This window comes from Ips typographus, linkage group LG5 (genome assembly GCF_016097725.1).
Source record: "Ips typographus isolate SLU linkage group LG5, UJ_Ityp_2.0, whole genome shotgun sequence".
Lineage (NCBI taxonomy): Eukaryota > Metazoa > Arthropoda > Insecta > Coleoptera > Curculionidae > Ips > Ips typographus.
Genome location: NC_138426.1, coordinates 8,346,475 through 8,362,344, shown reverse-complemented (window position 1 = coordinate 8,362,344; position 15,870 = coordinate 8,346,475). Strand labels below are relative to the sequence as shown.

Genomic DNA, 15,870 nt, shown 5'->3' with positions numbered 1-15,870 from the left:
CTTTTTTAAGCGCATTTAGCGCCCTCTATTGTTTTTAGATGTAAATAGGCAACAATGTTGATCTGTCAACTGTCCAGCTTTGACATTGACCCGGCAGCTGTGTTTGACATTTGGCGCCATAATTACACCAAAAAGTGTTGTGTGTTCACACTTTTTTTAAGCCTTAAAAGTTGTATTTAGTGTTTCTTTTGGATAGTTTTGGCAGCTTTGAAGCATAACTTGCACAGGTATGTACCGTACCGTATATTTTTTAATCCCTTTTTAACATTGTGGGGCCCCCTTTAGTGTGTAATACCTCCCCAGTCCTATTTTAACCAGTTAGTGTGTGTCGGTTATTCAGTGGCTGATAGTGGCGTAGTCCTATACTCACTTAAAAACTCATGTGTCTTCAAACACAACACACACATTTACAACAACAACCACTGGCTGCGCCACCATCAGCAGCTTGGCCCTTCCCAATTTTGAAGCTTGTTTGCACCCTTAGAATGCAATGAAAGTGACCATAAAACAGTGGACAGGCGTAGCCTCATGGAAATGGGTGGCAAATGACGATAATTGCGGTATCTGTCGTATGCCCTTTGACGGTTGCTGCCCTGACTGTAAACTGCCAGGAGACGACTGCCCACTAGTTTGGGGCCAATGTTCGCATTGTTTTCACATGCACTGCATTGTTAAGTGGCTACAATCGCAACCAGTCAACCAACAGTGTCCCATGTGCCGTCAAGAGTGGAAATTCAACAATAAGTAGAATGTCTCACTTGCACGGCTTACCGCCATTGCCCAAGTCGTTGTCGGGATTCAGTTTTTTGGAAACGCATCAGGGTAACCGTCAAACGCCCCCAACTCCGGTCAGGAGCAGTTCGATTCGCGGAGGTTCGCGTCAGGACGAAAAAAAAGTGTTGAGCAACCTGGACAGTCAATTGACAGTGTTGCGACGCGAAATGTACAGTTTAAGACAACAAGACTTGTCGTTGTTGTCTCAATTGTGGTCGTTGAACGAATCAATCCAGGAATTCAGGCAAATGTTACAGGAACAACGCGTTTTGTTGCCCCCATCACCCTCACCCACACCTTCCAGTGTCGAAGACGAAGAGTTTTATATGAGCTCCACTAGTATGGGATAAGTGGTTGTTGTTTGACAGTTGTGTGTGTTTTAATTGAGTTTTGAACTGTATACAGGGTGAGTGAAGGAAGTTGAATGTGCATGTAGCATAGTGTAGTGACGTCATTGTTTTTTTAGGCTTCTACACACAAAATTTGTTGTAGTTTCTTTGAAATGGTATGAAAATTTACTTTTTCTATGACTGTTTAAAAATATGCTTATTACTCACTAGTTTTGAATGCATAATAACCCCCATTACCTACCTGTGAGTAATTAATCGTTACTTGTTCTGTTCTAAACCTGGAAACTGCCAAATCCAATCACAGAGAAGCACTAAAGAACAAAACATACTTGAAAAGTAACAAAATGTGTTTTACTTTGGTTGAATGCATTTTTTACTTTCATCAGTGCATTTTTGGCATTTATAACATTTGGTTGTGTGTTTCTGACTTAATTTTAGTCAATTTTTATATATGACAACTGTCAAAGTCCTCTCCATAAAGCTGTAAAACCACAACACACTCTTAAAATCCAGTAAAATTAGTATAAACAGTACCAAACATATTTTATAGCTTTCTGAGTGGATTTTTGACCGTTATGACATTTGGCTTTTAGTTACTGTTCTGTCCTAAACCTGGAAATTGTCAAATTTTGTGCTGTGTTTTATTTTCTTTCTTTGTGAACACCTTTTATGACAGTCATAGAAAAAGTATAGTATTCTACACTAATGTAACAGCAACTACATGCTCTTGAATAATATAGTATTATTTGCTCTAATTATGACGTTACTATAGTGTTTAAATATAAAATTAACCGTCAATCAACGATCTATCAACTGTCATTTCAGCATTATGGCCACGTACGAGCGTTCACCTTTTATAGCAGAGCGTAGACGCACTTTATTCCCCACAGACGATCAGGATATGGACTCGGAACTGGGGAGCCCTCTATCTTCAGACAACTCAGATACTGAACAAACGATGAAGAGGCTCTCGCGCACCTACTCCGAATCGATGTCCCCCCTGAGGCTCAGCCCTTTTACACCGAAAAAAGTGTCTCCCCTGCGTAACCTAAAAACGCCTCACGACAGCACCACCAAACCGATACTGGAAAAGGAGCAAAAAGCTTTGACTGAAGAGAGTAAAAGTTTGGGGCGCAGGCCTAGAACGCCGTCCAGCTCCCCTGAAGGTTCCAAATCGGAGGGTAAAGTGTCTAAAGTGAGAACCGCCCTGTTTGCTCAGCACGAAGATGGTTTGCCGGCCAAGTCATTTTATTCTAAAGAGTTTTTGGAAAAGGACAAAGTGAAGTTGACTTCCAGTCTGTTTAGACCGGTAAAGTTAAGTGGGGGAGGTAAGCCCCGGCCCCATTCCGGTCGTAGATTTGGACAGATTAACAATGGGGTCAGGCACAACATACGGAAACCCAAACCTAAAAAAGTGGGGGTCAAAGCCCCTTTAAGACAGTTACAGCCTAATGGGGCTGTTTTGACTGAGTACCTACAGGACTTGTCAGAGTTACGACCAGAATCCAGGAAGAAACTTATAAAAACCTTCACTGATGACAAGGAGAATGTAATCAAAGAGGAAGAAAACCATCCTACTGAGCAAAATGACGTCAAACTTCCTGGAAAAGCTGTCAAAAGGGCGGCAAGCCCACAGGAATCCCAACCCCGAAAAATATTTAAAAGTCACAAAGACGTCAATGACTTCCTAGAAGAGGATTCAGAAACTTCAATTAAAATTGACAGTATCCTAACGATGCTGTCAAGTCCAGTCAAAGAGTTGTCAAGTCAGGTTAATGACACACCAAATAATCAAATCACTTTAGAAGCTCACAGTTCAGTGTTAGCTTCAGAAAACTCGATACAACTCCACCTAACTGACTCGATATTGAGTCCGATATCGCACATGTGCGACGTGACCTCGGGACTGGCCTTGGACAGTCCCACAACTCAAAATGTAGCCCCCACTCGTTACAATTGTTCTGCGCGAGTGTCAAAAATGTTGTCTTTTAACGATCACCCAGACATGTCCAAGCCTGACGGCCAAGTGTATCCGATCTTTCGCAAAGACTACCGCGCCCCCCAGAAACGTCCCGCACCCGCCATAGCCGAACCGAAAAAGGGGCCAAAGCGTCTGCGCCGTTTACCCCCCGATCAAATGCTGTTAGATGCCGGCCAGAAGAGGTGGGGAGTGACGTTGTGCAACGAGTGCGACACCGTTTACCACTTGGGGGACCCCAACGACGAACTCGAACACACCAAGTACCACAGTGGTATCCAAGTTTGGAGGTTTACAGTAAGTATTTGATGGTTAATCTAGTAGTTAGTGAAATTTGACAATGGTTTTGACAGCTGGTCACGTGATATTTATACTGTTTTTTTATGAATGTTTTTAGGGGTGGAAAAACGAAAGGGTGGTTGCCGATTTTCAGGCTAAAGGTCGTATCATCAAGGTCCTACCCCACGATTCAGCCGCTTGGCTCGCCAAAGTCAAAAACGTCCTAACCTTAGTCAATCGTGAACTGGGCGGTTACGACACAGAAACTAACATCACCGAGTCTCAGGTAATTATGTCACTTTTTCTGTGTCAAAAGTGACATTAAAATTTGTATTTTTTTAGGTTTATTTGTACGTAAAAAAACGTATGATCGTGGGTTGCGCTGTTGCCGCGGTGCCGAAAGGTCCCGCCCACCGTATGCTGAGCTCCGTGGGCGGCGCTGCCACCTGCTCTGAAGAAACGTATCCAGTCAAGTGCGGAGTGGTTTCGTTGTGGGTGGCGGCCGCCCATCGTAGACAGGGAATAGCGTCCGCCCTGATGGACTCCATCAAAAATACGTTCGCCCTCGGCGAGGTGCTGACCGACCAACAAGTGGCGCTGACCGCGCCCACCGAAACCGGTTCCATTTTTGCCGAAAAATATTTCAAAAGTCCTAATTACTTAGTTTATTTCACGTAATTAAGCGTTTTATGGCCATTTAGGGAAATTTCGTGTTTTTTTGTTGTGTTTTATTTAAGCGCCACTCCAAGTACAATAATCTTAGTGTAGGTAGTGTTTAAATGTGTTTTTTAAATTATTTAGGTTTAAGAGTTTTTTGAATATAGTGCTTTGTTCAACAATACACGCTGGAGTAGTAGCCGAGATCAGTTTTCTTACCACGTGACGTAGGCTTCACTTGTCAACATAACCGTCACGTGGGAATTATGACAAACAACAAATTGTGAGTGTGTAACCCTAACCTCACTTACTCACTCCGGTTTTTCTTTAAATAAAAACCTGGTTGATTTTCAAACTCCTTTATTTCATAAAAAATATAATGGCAAATACGTTAAAAACAGTGTTAAGAAAGCCCTTGGCCTCCGGCCTGTTCACTCACATCAACCACTTGGGACTCTCCTCCATCTATATGCTAGGTTTGATATTGGGCCCCCCTTAAGGTCAATGCGGTTTTCTTAAGTTTCCAATTTCTAGATGTGCGGCACTTGTATTCCAAAGCAGCTTTAGGCCTAGACAATTTCACGCAACATCGCGAACAGGTAAAACTTCAAATGCACAGTATAGGAGACAAGTTTAAAGAAAAAATGGCTGAGAATGTGTCCAATGAAACGAAAAATATGGTTTTTACTGAGGATCTGAAAAATATGGTACATTTAGCCGAAAGTGATAGAGATATCGAACTGTCTGTGGAAATGTTGAAAAAGTATAACAAACAAAACAAGTCACTCAGATTTGGAAATTACATTTTTGGCCCCATTCTTATGCGCTTGTTTCATCTTTATAACAAAGCGGACCTGGCTTTAGAGGTTTGTTGATTTATTAGCCTTAAAGTGTAGCTTAATTTGAAAGTGTTTCAGTGCTTTAAGTCTGAAGAACTGAATGGGGTTTTTGACCAACAAATATCATTTCAACTGCTGTTAGATTTACTATTTATTAATGACCGTTACCAAGAAATGTTGGATGTGTTTGAGGTAATCTCAAATAAACAACTGGAAGGGCATAAGTACCCTAAAAATGTTGTGGTCCTAGCCTTAGCAGCATGCTACAAACTTGTAAGTTTTCCAACACTAGTAATACCAAAATGTTTGTAACAAAAACCCTAATAGAACACAAGTGAGTCTCTGGACTATGCCCTTAATTTATGGGCAAAACTGTCTGAAGTGGGACATATACCAATGAGACGGGCAGGCACTTTCTGTGCAAGCCTGGCTTTAAATCAAGGCAAACCGGATGTAGCCCTGGAGGTGTTGGCAACCATCCGCAACCAGAATTACACAACAGTGCGCAATCTCAAAGTGTTGGCCCTTTGTGAAATTAACCGCATCGATGACGTTATACAGATCTTAAAATCTGTCTTAACCATTGATGGGCCCCAAGGTATATTTGCCAATGCTTGTAATCAGTAATTTTTAAGGTTAAGTTGCAGAAAGAGCTATTCCTCACACATTCAACCTGGAGGTGCTAGAACGGGTCAAAGATGTGGTGAAACAATCTGACAACCCTGAAATTACCCTGCAGTTTAATCGTTTGGAGCAGGCCTTGAAACAGCAAGGTCATGTGACAGAAAAAGTAAGTGTAGTGATTGGTCAAAAAAAAGTTGCTTTTTTAACCAATTACACATCAACTATAGTTTCTATATTAATTTTCTGTTAAAGACGTTAGACCAGCAACTGCTGGAAGAAATCAACCGGACTGCATTCAATCAGCAACAAGGTAGGGAGTTTCAGAATGCTGAGACGTCACAACGACAATTCAGACCAAACAATCAGCGAAGGCCTAGAGACCAGGGCTTTGTACGACAGAGGCCCGGCTTGTCCGAGTTAGTTTAGTAAACTAATTTCATGAAATAAATTTGTAATATAGATGCGCCATTTTGTTTGTGACGAGTGACGTTTATGTAAAAAATCATTTTGTTTTTTCATTGCAATTCCAAATTTTTATGCGTAGCTGGTTGCATGGTTACCTGAAATTCATTCCCTGGCGCGTCAAGTTGTAATCGTCAACTGTCAGATTTTCTAACCAAACAAAACCTGTTAGCAGTTAATTTCGAACTTATCCGGTAAATAAAGTGAAAAAAATGGACTCAAATCTGAAAAACGGGCGTCTGGGACGTGAATTAACCAAGCTGGTGCACTCATATCGTAGCGGCATTTCTGTGACCATCAAAAATGAATCCCTGTCAGTGCTGGAAGCTCAAATAACTGGGCCTCCCGACACCCCCTACGAAAACGGCACATTCACGGTAGTCGCAGCTTTTTCGTGTAGCCCTAACTTTTTTATTCACTCCCCGATAGCTGGAACTGTTAGTGTCAGACAGTTACCCCTTCAATCCCCCCAATGTACGGTTCCTCACCAAAGTGTACCATCCAAACATTGATACTGGCGGGAGAATTTGTTTGGATTTGCTGAAAGCCCCCCCGAACGGGACCTGGTCGCCTGGCTACACTATTGAGGGTTTACTAATTGCCATTCAGATGCTTTTGGGTAACCCTAATCCCGATGATCCCCTAATGGCTGGTATTGCTGAAGAGTATAAAAGGTTAGTGGGATGTTTTATTTGATTGGTAATTAAGTGAGAGCTTTTACAGGGACAGAACTGAGTTTGAGAAAAAGGCCCGGATGTACACTAAAACTTATGCATGCTAATTCTTATATTTTATATTAATAATAAAAGATTTTGATAGCCAGTTGTTTAAATAATGCCGCCAGAAAATTTTTGACACTAATGACAGTTGTACTATGACTTTTGACATACGACTAAGTGACTTAACCTCAAAGAAAATAATAAACAAAAACAAAAGATGCAGGGGACCCCAGAAAGTGATTTTAGCATTGAATGCTTCCAAAACTACACCGCCCCCGAGGTGTTTGTGCAAGGTTTGGCCGGTATGGTCGATCAGCTGGACGTGGAAACGATGATTAGGGCGCAAAAGCAAATGTAACCTCACTTTTCCCCCTTTATTATCCTTGTAGTTACCCCCTGTAATTGTAGGTTGCAAAGTTTCGAGAAAACCAACGAAATGCTCACCAACTGTAACGCCCTGAGCGCCTCCAGGCTGAAAAGTGTGGGGCCAGAGTTCAAGAAGCACATTCAGCTTTTGCTGGAAACCAAAAAGGATCTCGACTATGTTTTCAAGAAGATTAGGGCCATAAAAACGAAACTGTCCACGCAGTATCCTGAGGCTTTTGCTGAGGCGGTGCGCAGCAGTTTTGCCGAAGAGTGCGAAGAGGACAAAAGCAGTAAAACTAACAACAGACTCAGTTTGCATATTAAAAGTGAGACAAGTGAAAGTGAAGGTGATTTGAATCGACGAGCTTCAAAATAGAAGTTTTTTAAGTCTACATTGTAAAACCAGTCAGTGTGGGGTGGATCACCCTGCATGCAATTTCAGTGGGAATTTTACTGTTCAAAGTGTAGATTTGCTTTATTTGAGGTGTTTTGAGACACTTTTGTTCTTATACTATTTGACTTATAATAGTTTGGGAGATATGGAGCATTTTGAAGATCATTAGAAACTGCATTAACCTGCTGTCATTGTTTAGCAGAAAATGGTGGTGTGCGCCGTAAATTAATTTAGTGACCAAAAATATAGAATTTATGCTTAAAAAAGGCTTTTTCATTCACAAACAAATTTCAAGATTTGACAACACTGCGAAAAGTTTGGATCGTACGTCAACTGTCCTTTTTCGATATTTGACAGTTGTCAATATTTGATTTCTCTCTCACTTTGGACGCGGTCCAGTTTAAAAATTCTGGAGTATTTGAAAGCAATTATCCCGTTTCATAATTGGCACGTTTGCGTGACGCAAATGCGATGCTAAAAAAAAACTTTAGTGTTACCTGGAATGGAGGAGCGACCGTTGTTGCACCAAATTACCGGTTTAAAAGACCAGAAAAACTGGAAAGCTTTGCTACGATTGAGCCAAGAACGGGAGGCTTTTAAGTTCTTGTGGGCGTGGCCCGGCGAAGGGGATCTTTTGTACTTAAAAGGTGTGCTGCGACGTCACCGGGTAGTGGGCGTGACGTCAGTGGGGTGCGGATGCGGATTGTTGGAGTGGTTGATTCAAGAAGTGTGCGGTAAGTTGCCTATCTTGTTTGTCCGCTTCTTTAATTGAAGAAAAATTTAGGCGTGCCCGTTGAAGGAATTGAAATTAACCGTAAATGGTGGGAGAGCAAACACTCGGCCACGCCCTTTATACCATTAAAGTACGCGGATGAAGGAGAGGGGGCGGAGCCACCACTTGACCACGCCTTGTTATTTTGTTATTTTAACAATGGACAGGCTTTCAGAGACTATATGGCTCAATACAAGTAAACCAACTCAGTTTACGAATTAGTTAACGTGTTTAGGGGGTCTTTGGTGGTTATTATAGGTCCGCACGAGGGCTCTGGCCGACACACCGATCCCCAACCCTTCAACCCTGATTTTGGCGTAACAAAATGGCGCCTGGAGGACTGCAGGGAAATTAAAAACACTCGAGACTTTATAGCAGTATACACAAAAGACTTATAATAATATATAATTATGTACATTTTATACAGTAAACTAACAATTTCTGGGGGTTAATTTGAATTTTAAAGGTTGTTCTGGAACATAAGTTGGTGTGATTTTGTAGCTCAACTCGCCGTAATTATACTCCACTTGGTACTTTCTGAAAATCTACCCCCCCAACCCTATCAGTTAGTAGATGCCAAACTAAGGTGATTTTAACCTTACTTTGGCAATCATAATGTTAAGTTCAGTCTCAGCAAATCTCCGCCCTAAACAAGAGCGCCGCCCATATCCGAACGGTAGTGAGGCAAAAGGATGATGGGCGGGACATCTGGCTGTCCCCTCCCCTACAAACAGAGTTATCAAACCACGCCCTTAATATCAAAATTAACCCCGCCTACCTGTATTTAAATCTTTTTTCAACCAACGCTCGGGGATAAACTTTTCTGGTTCAGTGAAGTAGTCGGTTAGGTTGCTCACCACCAGATGGGGGAATATGACGTGAGTCTGTAATTGTTTTCTGCGTTAGATGGCGCTATAGTCACCTATTATAACTCACCCCTTTGGGGACGTGGTAACCCCCTAAAATCGTGTCTTTTTGTAGGCTTCTACCATTACCGATAATCACGGGGTACATCCTAATGAAGAAAACGCACAATAACACAAATTCTTTAGTAATTAACTGGCGTTAGCTACCTCAAAGTTTCTTTAATGCAGGCTTTTAAGTAGGGTAAGGAATCCTGAATTTCTGCCGTGACTTTGCTGTTTGATTGTGGCAAAGCCCGTTCCAGCTCCTCGTAGAGGATTTGCTGTTTGTCAGGGTTGCGACTCAGTTGGTACATTGTAGATGCCAGTGCAATGCTTGTCTGTATGACAAGTTACACTTTGTATAGTACATTAAAAGTGGGGTTAAGATCAACTTACAGTGTCAACTCCTACTAACATCAAATCTAAAGCCAGCACAGCAGCTAACTTTGGGTTACCAGTCTTTATTAATATCCGCTCCACTATTGACACGTCTTCTTCTTTCACGTTGACGTAATCCTTGTTTGACATTCCCTGCATGGTTTGTTCGATGTATTTCAAGCTCACCCTGTATATAACAACACAAGTTTGTTTGTGATTGGCCAAAAAAAAACTGAAAGCTGCTTTTTTGTGACCAATCAAATGTATGAAAGAATTACGTTCTGAAATCCTCTAAAGCTCCAATATAGTCCCGGAACGCTTTATTGTGGTAGAGCCGCCATATTGGAAACTTTAATTCGACTTCGGCCACGTTCCAGAAAAACGTGTTGATCGACTGGATGATTCGTCGTGACTCGGAGTCGTCAGCCTGTGACGCGTCCAGGCACCCTAGTCGCGTGTTCAGTGACACTCTGGCAACAGCTGTCAAAAAATTGTAGAACGCCACATCGCTTACTGGATGAAAAGAAGACTTACACTCCAACGCCCACTTGTAGATTTCAGACAGGAAATTGTCGGGTAGTTCCCGGTTGTGGTCTAGTGACGTTTCCATCCTGTCATTTGACAGAGAGTTTGGTTAATATATACCACCAAGCCTTAACCTAAATTTTGGATTTTTTTTTTGTCACGGTTCAAATACAGTTGCAAGGTACTAATGTTTTATAAAATAACGAAAGGTTAAAGAGCGTTAAAACTGGGCTAATGCCCGTAAAACTCTCTAGGTTATATAATTATTATTGCAAGAGCGAGCCACCGGCTGCTAGATTCCACTTGAAAAGAATGCAAATTGCACCACACTCTTATATAACAATCTTAAAAAGATTGACAGTGACATTGACGTTTTGTTGTGACAGTGACGTTTCCTCAAACTGATTTTGAATTGAAGTGAAATGATGATCATTGCCTGGAACGTCCACTCGATAAATGACCCGAAAACATTACGTAAACAAACAAATCAAAAAGTATCGGTGTGTAATCGATTTGGCAATAGTACGCGCGTTTGTTATGGTTTTTCGCTTTCACTTTCCACTTCTTCGGTTCAGTTTCGAGATGGAATTACATAGGAACGCCGACTATGCGCAGCTGTTGAGCGTGTTTCTCGGTTCGGTGAACTTTCCCGTCGAATCCGTCAAGGTCTCCTCTCGTTTTTGTTTCATTTCCCTCGCGGAACTGGGTCAGCGGGTCGACATTACACACGCGCCCGCTTTGATTAGCTAACGCGCATTTCATATGCGTTCCATGACTTACTTTACGTGTCAGTGATTTCACTTGACAGATTTTTTACGAATTTTTGACAACTGTCAAAAACATTGGTTTTGATTAAGTGTAGTATTCTTTTTTTAATTCCTGGCACTTGCTACATCAACAAAACTGCCTTTGGGAATTGAAAATTTGCCACACCCAGTTTGACCCAGTTTGCCACTATTATTAATGCATTTTTTTTTAAAAGTCATTCAATGCCCGCTTGGCTTGGCATTTACCTAGATGTAATTACCAAGCTCACGCTTTTCTTCGTAAATGTCAATGTTTGCAATTGCCTAACTACAAACAAATTTTTAGAAAAGAAGAAGACTTACAAGGTTAAAAAATCGCTGGCAATTGTATCCAAAGGTTCCACGTACTTCCTTGCTGTGGCTGGTGGCAATAGTATCTGATGCACTTGCTTCCTGAACTGTTCCCATTTCGGTCCATGTCTGCAACAATAATTTCAATAAAATTGGTGTTGCAGTCAGTTTAACTGTCACTTACACTCCGATCACTCCTTCGTTACCCTCAAAAAACTCTTTCTTCAATTTCTGTTTGTAATAGTGTAGGGAGGGCATGGAGGGACGATGAGGCATCGCCTCCTCCTGTCTGAACACTCTACGAATGTCCTCCCCGTTGAAAACGAAAAGCAAATCGGGATGTCCTGTACATGATTGAGGTTAAGGTAGCTAATGCCAGAATTTTGGCAACTACGTACCTATTAAGCCGCCTACTTTGACTATACGACCGTAGTCTTTGTAGAGGGACCACATCACTTTGTCCAGTTCATGAATTTTGTACTGTCCTGTTAATATCATACTTTGTGGTATTTACATATCTTTTAAGTTTCTTTTTAATAACATTGGCATTTACAACCAAAATTAATTCTTGTTAAGACTAGTAAGGCACTTGCTACATATTTCAAGACTTACCTATAATAGGGGCAAACCTCCAAGCATTACCAACCAACGGTAACTCCTTAGGTCCAGGAATAGCACTATACGGTTTAGTAACATCCTCGACTCGCTCTTCTTCTTCATGAAACAGTTCTGGCATTAGCTCCATGGCTGTGGAATAGGGACGACCCTCAGTGGAGTAGTGCCGTTTAATGGCGCCCTCTTCGCATTGTTTTGAGGTGGCAAAATGGCGTCTGACGACGCGCAACAACTGTTTACTGCCCATTTTACACTTACACCCCGGCATCGGTTGCTTAGAACTGGCGTCGGCCATATTTATAAAGTCGGTTATTATCACAGATACAAAAAAAGTCGACTGGAGGGGGAACGTTTGAAATTTGAAATCTCCGCGCTCCGAAAAAATACTCCCACTTTATTGGTCTGGATCAGCGTCGTTCTTTGTCTGTCGCGCGAATCTAAGCGGTCATCTTGCTCTAGTCTTCTGTTATGAAAGAGAGTGAGTCAAGGTCGTTGGATCTGTGCTGCCGCTGCGGTCGATCACGCAACTTGAACAAGACGCGCGTCTAGACGCCCACGAGTTTTGAGGTTAGATTTGTTGGTCTCTTGTTAACAAATTACTCACTGAGCGTTCGTATTCTCTGGGTATAGTAACTCGCTGGGTGATAGTAAACGCGGTTTATTATCATTATACAATCATTCATAGCGTTTTCTTCGATTTATTTGACTGGTTACAAAATGACGGTTGGGAAATTGTTTGGTTTTTGTGGGTGTTTGCCACCAAAATGGTTTGTTCTTCTTCTTTTACATCAACTGGGACAATGAGTGATCAAAATTGTGCCATGTTAAATGAAATGTTAGATCTGACAATTTCCAGCAAATTAGACACAAAAAAAGTGTCGAAAGAATGTTTGTTTGTGTGATGGTAACTATAGAGGTAATAAGCGTGTAAAATTTGCATAACCAGTGGCAAAATCTTCCCGCTATTGTTGTTTTTTTCAATTTTTCGTCATAGCCCAGTCGCAATATCCGCTAATATACGGCTAATGAGAACCGTCAATAGAAAACTCGGATATTACGACTTTTGTATAATAAAACTGAAATGGCATTTGATATGGCAGGTCTATGACCCCCTTAGAGCTCGATTCAGATGAGAAAAGGCCACCGCATCATCAATGACGCAGTTTTTAAAACTATTTCTTTCTCCTTCTACAGTTGCCGTCGCATTAGATATAATCAGAGGCGTCCTATTAAAATATTCCCGAAAATAAATTCTTAAGCGGTCAAAAAGCCACTTGGCAACGTAGTACGGTTTTTTACTTGGGCACAATTAAAACAAATGCGGGTGCGGCCAGGGACAGATGGACCCTTTTACATGCTTTTACTAGCCGGCACTCTAAACGATGTTGCCAAGTTTAAAAAAATGTAGTGGCGGACAGGTTGAGTTTAAAAATTAGGTTAGGTTAGTTTCCGTTTTAGTCTGGTGTTTTGGTTGTATTGTTGATGGTCGCAGTTTGAGTTCACGTGTTATAAGTAAAAATCGTTAATTTGTCACAATGTCTCCAAAAAAGATTGGGAAGAAAGGTGTTGTGATACACAGCCAAGGGCGTGAAATTGTAAGTAACGTCTTAGAATTTATGAAGAAGGAGGCAGAAGGAGTTTCCATTCCTTTGAATAACTACAGGTATTGTCTTTGATTAAAAACGACGAAAACGTTGAATAATATAATAAATATCATTTTAGAGAGAGAACTATAGCAGCTACAGGGGTGTCTAGATCTACTGTGCAGAAGATATCTAGAGAAGCACTACATGTTGAATGGGGAGGGCCAAGCTCATCATTTCACACTCCTACAAAGAAGGGACAGATTAAAAAATTAAAATTGGATAACATCAAACCTGATGAAATCAAAAGAATCAGAGAAATTATTTATGATTTCTATATTCTTGAGAAAAAACTTCCAACATTAAAAGGTAAGTTTATAATACATTAGGTATACCTACAGAGTCTTCAGAGTTTTTCTAGCAGAACTTACCATGTTTTTTACAATTAAATGTAAGCCTAGTTTGCTATATGTATAAACCTTGATAATGTGTTAATTGAAAATTTAAAACAACAAAATTTAGACTAAAATGGGATTATTTTTTATCTTTACAGGTATTTTGCAAAAAATTATTGACCAGCAAATCTTGACTGAATCCATTAGTGTAAGCAGCTTAGGGCGATTGCTTAAGAACATTGGATTTAAGTATGTTTTACATCTTGGCAATCATGTACATCAAAATAACTTTATCTTTTGTAGGTGGCAGAAGACACCAGACAAAAGAAAATTCTTGTGTGAATCATATGACATTCGCTTAAAACGAATAAATTTTTTAAAAAAATTGGTGCAATACCGCTCAGAAGGTCGCAATATTGTATATACAGATGAGACATACATTCACAGTAGTCATATTCATGACAAAGGATGCTATGATGAAAGTTTTAAAGGCTTACAAAAACCAATTTCTAAAGGACAACGCCTTATAATAGTGCACGCAGGTGGAGAAAAAGGATTTATTGAAAATGGATTGCTTATATTTAAGTCAGGTAATATTTATGTACACCTCAAACCTACTTAAGTACTTCCTCCTGCTTAAATAAAATAAGTTTATATAACAAGTAATTAATAAGTTTAACCACATTTTACACATCATATAAGACACATAATGTTTGTACTATGATTTTTTTTTTTTTTTTTTAGGTTTAAAAACAGGAGATTATCATGATGATATGAACCATGAGAATTTCATGACTTGGGTAAAAAAGCAATTGCTTCCTAATTTACCTGACCGCTCAGTCCTTATTATAGACAATGCAGCCTACCACAATGTTACTGTTAACAAAAATATTACAACGGCTACTAAAAAAGGAGATATGTTAAGTTGGCTAGTGGAAAAAGGAATCCCAGCAGATCCTCATTTAACAAAGCCAGAGCTGTATCAAATCATACAAGAAAATAAATTTAGATTTCCTCCACAATATAACTTAGATAGGCTGTTAGAACAACATGGGCATCTTGTGTTGCATTTACCACCCTACCATCCAGAATTAAACCCAATAGAAAAAATTTGGGCTTTGGTTAAAAATTGGGTAGCAGCTCATAATACCACTTTTAAATTGTCTGATACCGAAGCTTTAACAAAACAAAAATTTCAAGAGGTGTCTGAAAAAGAGTGGTTTGACATTTGCCAGCATGTAAAAAAGTATGAAGAGGAGCTCATAAAAAAAGAGCATATTTTTGATGATACAGTGGACCAGCTTATTTTTACTGTTAACACTGGTTCATCTGACGATAGCGATGAAGATTTTGGTGATGATGATGATGAATGTAATGCCAGTTTATCCGAAGAAGAATTAGGATGCTCACTCCTAGACTAAGTTTTGGATTTTTGTTTTATGTTATGAATTCGTAATTTGTATATGTATATGTATTTATAAATAAACAAAATTATCAAATTTATAAAAATATATGATTATTAAATTTAACAAAGATAACAAATTTTAAATATTACCTCTTCTTCATGAAACCCTGTATATCAAAAACGATGCAAAGGCAAGCTGAAAGTTACTTTGAGACTTCATTTTCAAGGTCTAGCTGCACTGTAGGACCTTCAAATTAAGAATAATTGAAAAAAGAAACCAGCTGCCTATTTTTATCTTCCAATAATTGATTAATTGCCCCAAGACAATGTTTTTTTGTGGTTAACATTGCCCTAAGTTAAGTTATATAATTTGGATTTAAACTAATTGGTATTTAATATTCTTCATCAATCATCACCCTGCAGCTACAGCAGAAAAATAATTTGCACAGATCTTTTTAACCGAAACACACTGTATGTTTTTTTAATTTACCCTTTGCTTGTTTTCTTGTTTATTTTTTAAATTAATATTTAAAGAAATGGGACCAGAGACCTAGGCCAATTTTGTTCTCAAAGCGTCAATATTATGTATGTATATGTATTTGGTTTGTTTTATAAAACCTACTTACCTATCCTGTTTTAATACAATTTATGAAATGAAAAAGCAAAAACTACACCTATTTACGTTAATTAAATTTCATTTCACTGAGCAGAGAATAGCACGCCATTGACTCGCTGCATCAACTTGGAAAGTAA

General features: G+C 39.8%; 7 protein-coding genes and 1 long non-coding RNA gene across 13 annotated transcripts; 6 read left to right on the top strand and 2 right to left on the bottom strand.

The window, feature by feature from the left end:
- Positions 1-35: 35 nt before the first annotated feature.
- On the top strand, positions 36-4,237 carry lmgA (anaphase promoting complex subunit lemming A). 3 transcript variants are annotated; one of them, XM_081980901.1, is made up of 4 exons: positions 78-227; positions 1,950-3,399; positions 3,500-3,667; positions 3,724-4,237. In XM_081980901.1, exons 2-4 carry the CDS (start codon positions 1,954-1,956, stop codon positions 4,057-4,059), a joined length of 1,950 nt encoding a protein of 649 aa, XP_081837027.1. In that variant the 5' UTR covers positions 78-227; positions 1,950-1,953; the 3' UTR covers positions 4,060-4,237. The 3 variants fall into 3 exon arrangements, with proteins under 3 accessions (XP_081837028.1, XP_081837027.1, XP_081837026.1); XM_081980900.1 differs by lacking the exon at positions 78-227 and adding an exon at positions 800-1,180; XM_081980902.1 differs by lacking the exons at positions 1,950-3,399; positions 3,500-3,667; positions 3,724-4,237 and adding an exon at positions 485-1,169 and having other exon boundaries at positions 36-227.
- A 75-nt stretch (positions 4,238-4,312) lies between these two features.
- LOC145729937 (pentatricopeptide repeat-containing protein 2, mitochondrial-like) lies at positions 4,313-6,006 on the top strand. Its single transcript, XM_081980922.1, has 6 exons — positions 4,313-4,514; positions 4,573-4,904; positions 4,956-5,150; positions 5,205-5,475; positions 5,525-5,667; positions 5,754-6,006. The coding sequence occupies exons 1-6, from the start codon at positions 4,418-4,420 to the stop codon at positions 5,925-5,927; spliced, it is 1,212 nt and encodes a 403-aa protein (XP_081837048.1). The 5' UTR covers positions 4,313-4,417; the 3' UTR covers positions 5,928-6,006.
- On the bottom strand, positions 5,970-6,258 carry LOC145729958 (uncharacterized). Its single transcript, XR_014178488.1, has 2 exons — positions 6,119-6,258; positions 5,970-6,061 (listed from the first exon to the last, which is right to left on the bottom strand). It is a non-coding gene; the product is annotated as an uncharacterized LOC145729958 (long non-coding RNA).
- LOC145729952 (ubiquitin-conjugating enzyme E2 T-like) lies at positions 6,089-6,781 on the top strand. Its single transcript, XM_081980952.1, has 3 exons — positions 6,089-6,340; positions 6,393-6,637; positions 6,687-6,781. The coding sequence occupies exons 1-3, from the start codon at positions 6,176-6,178 to the stop codon at positions 6,742-6,744; spliced, it is 468 nt and encodes a 155-aa protein (XP_081837078.1). The 5' UTR covers positions 6,089-6,175; the 3' UTR covers positions 6,745-6,781.
- Positions 6,782-6,854: 73 nt separating this feature from the next.
- Positions 6,855-7,584, top strand: LOC145729951 (kxDL motif-containing protein CG10681). The gene is made up of 2 exons (XM_081980951.1): positions 6,855-7,036; positions 7,091-7,584. Exons 1-2 carry the CDS (start codon positions 6,900-6,902, stop codon positions 7,422-7,424), a joined length of 471 nt encoding a protein of 156 aa, XP_081837077.1. The 5' UTR covers positions 6,855-6,899; the 3' UTR covers positions 7,425-7,584.
- A 226-nt stretch (positions 7,585-7,810) lies between these two features.
- Positions 7,811-8,697, top strand: LOC145729948 (uncharacterized). 2 transcript variants are annotated; one of them, XM_081980947.1, is made up of 3 exons: positions 7,811-8,176; positions 8,227-8,410; positions 8,473-8,697. In XM_081980947.1, the coding sequence occupies exons 1-3, from the start codon at positions 7,945-7,947 to the stop codon at positions 8,522-8,524; spliced, it is 468 nt and encodes a 155-aa protein (XP_081837073.1). In that variant the 5' UTR covers positions 7,811-7,944; the 3' UTR covers positions 8,525-8,697. The 2 variants fall into 2 exon arrangements, with proteins under 2 accessions (XP_081837073.1, XP_081837072.1); XM_081980946.1 differs by having other exon boundaries at positions 8,450-8,697.
- On the bottom strand, positions 8,604-12,081 carry LOC145729926 (putative cytochrome P450 49a1). Its single transcript, XM_081980906.1, has 12 exons — positions 11,732-12,081; positions 11,518-11,604; positions 11,304-11,463; positions 11,132-11,248; positions 10,032-10,108; positions 9,776-9,977; positions 9,516-9,684; positions 9,288-9,457; positions 9,151-9,229; positions 8,993-9,098; positions 8,817-8,938; positions 8,604-8,759 (listed from the first exon to the last, which is right to left on the bottom strand). Exons 1-12 carry the CDS (start codon positions 12,027-12,029, stop codon positions 8,646-8,648), a joined length of 1,701 nt encoding a protein of 566 aa, XP_081837032.1. The 5' UTR covers positions 12,030-12,081; the 3' UTR covers positions 8,604-8,645.
- Positions 12,082-12,834: 753 nt separating this feature from the next.
- LOC145729933 (uncharacterized) lies at positions 12,835-15,715 on the top strand. 3 transcript variants are annotated; one of them, XM_081980916.1, is made up of 5 exons: positions 12,835-13,397; positions 13,457-13,686; positions 13,871-14,158; positions 14,204-14,302; positions 14,457-15,715. In XM_081980916.1, exons 1-5 carry the CDS (start codon positions 13,270-13,272, stop codon positions 15,131-15,133), a joined length of 1,422 nt encoding a protein of 473 aa, XP_081837042.1. In that variant the 5' UTR covers positions 12,835-13,269; the 3' UTR covers positions 15,134-15,715. The 3 variants fall into 3 exon arrangements, with proteins under 3 accessions (XP_081837042.1, XP_081837040.1, XP_081837043.1); XM_081980917.1 differs by having other exon boundaries at positions 12,836-13,397; positions 13,871-13,961; positions 14,016-14,302; XM_081980914.1 differs by having other exon boundaries at positions 13,871-14,302.
- The last annotated feature ends 155 nt before the right edge of the window (positions 15,716-15,870 follow it).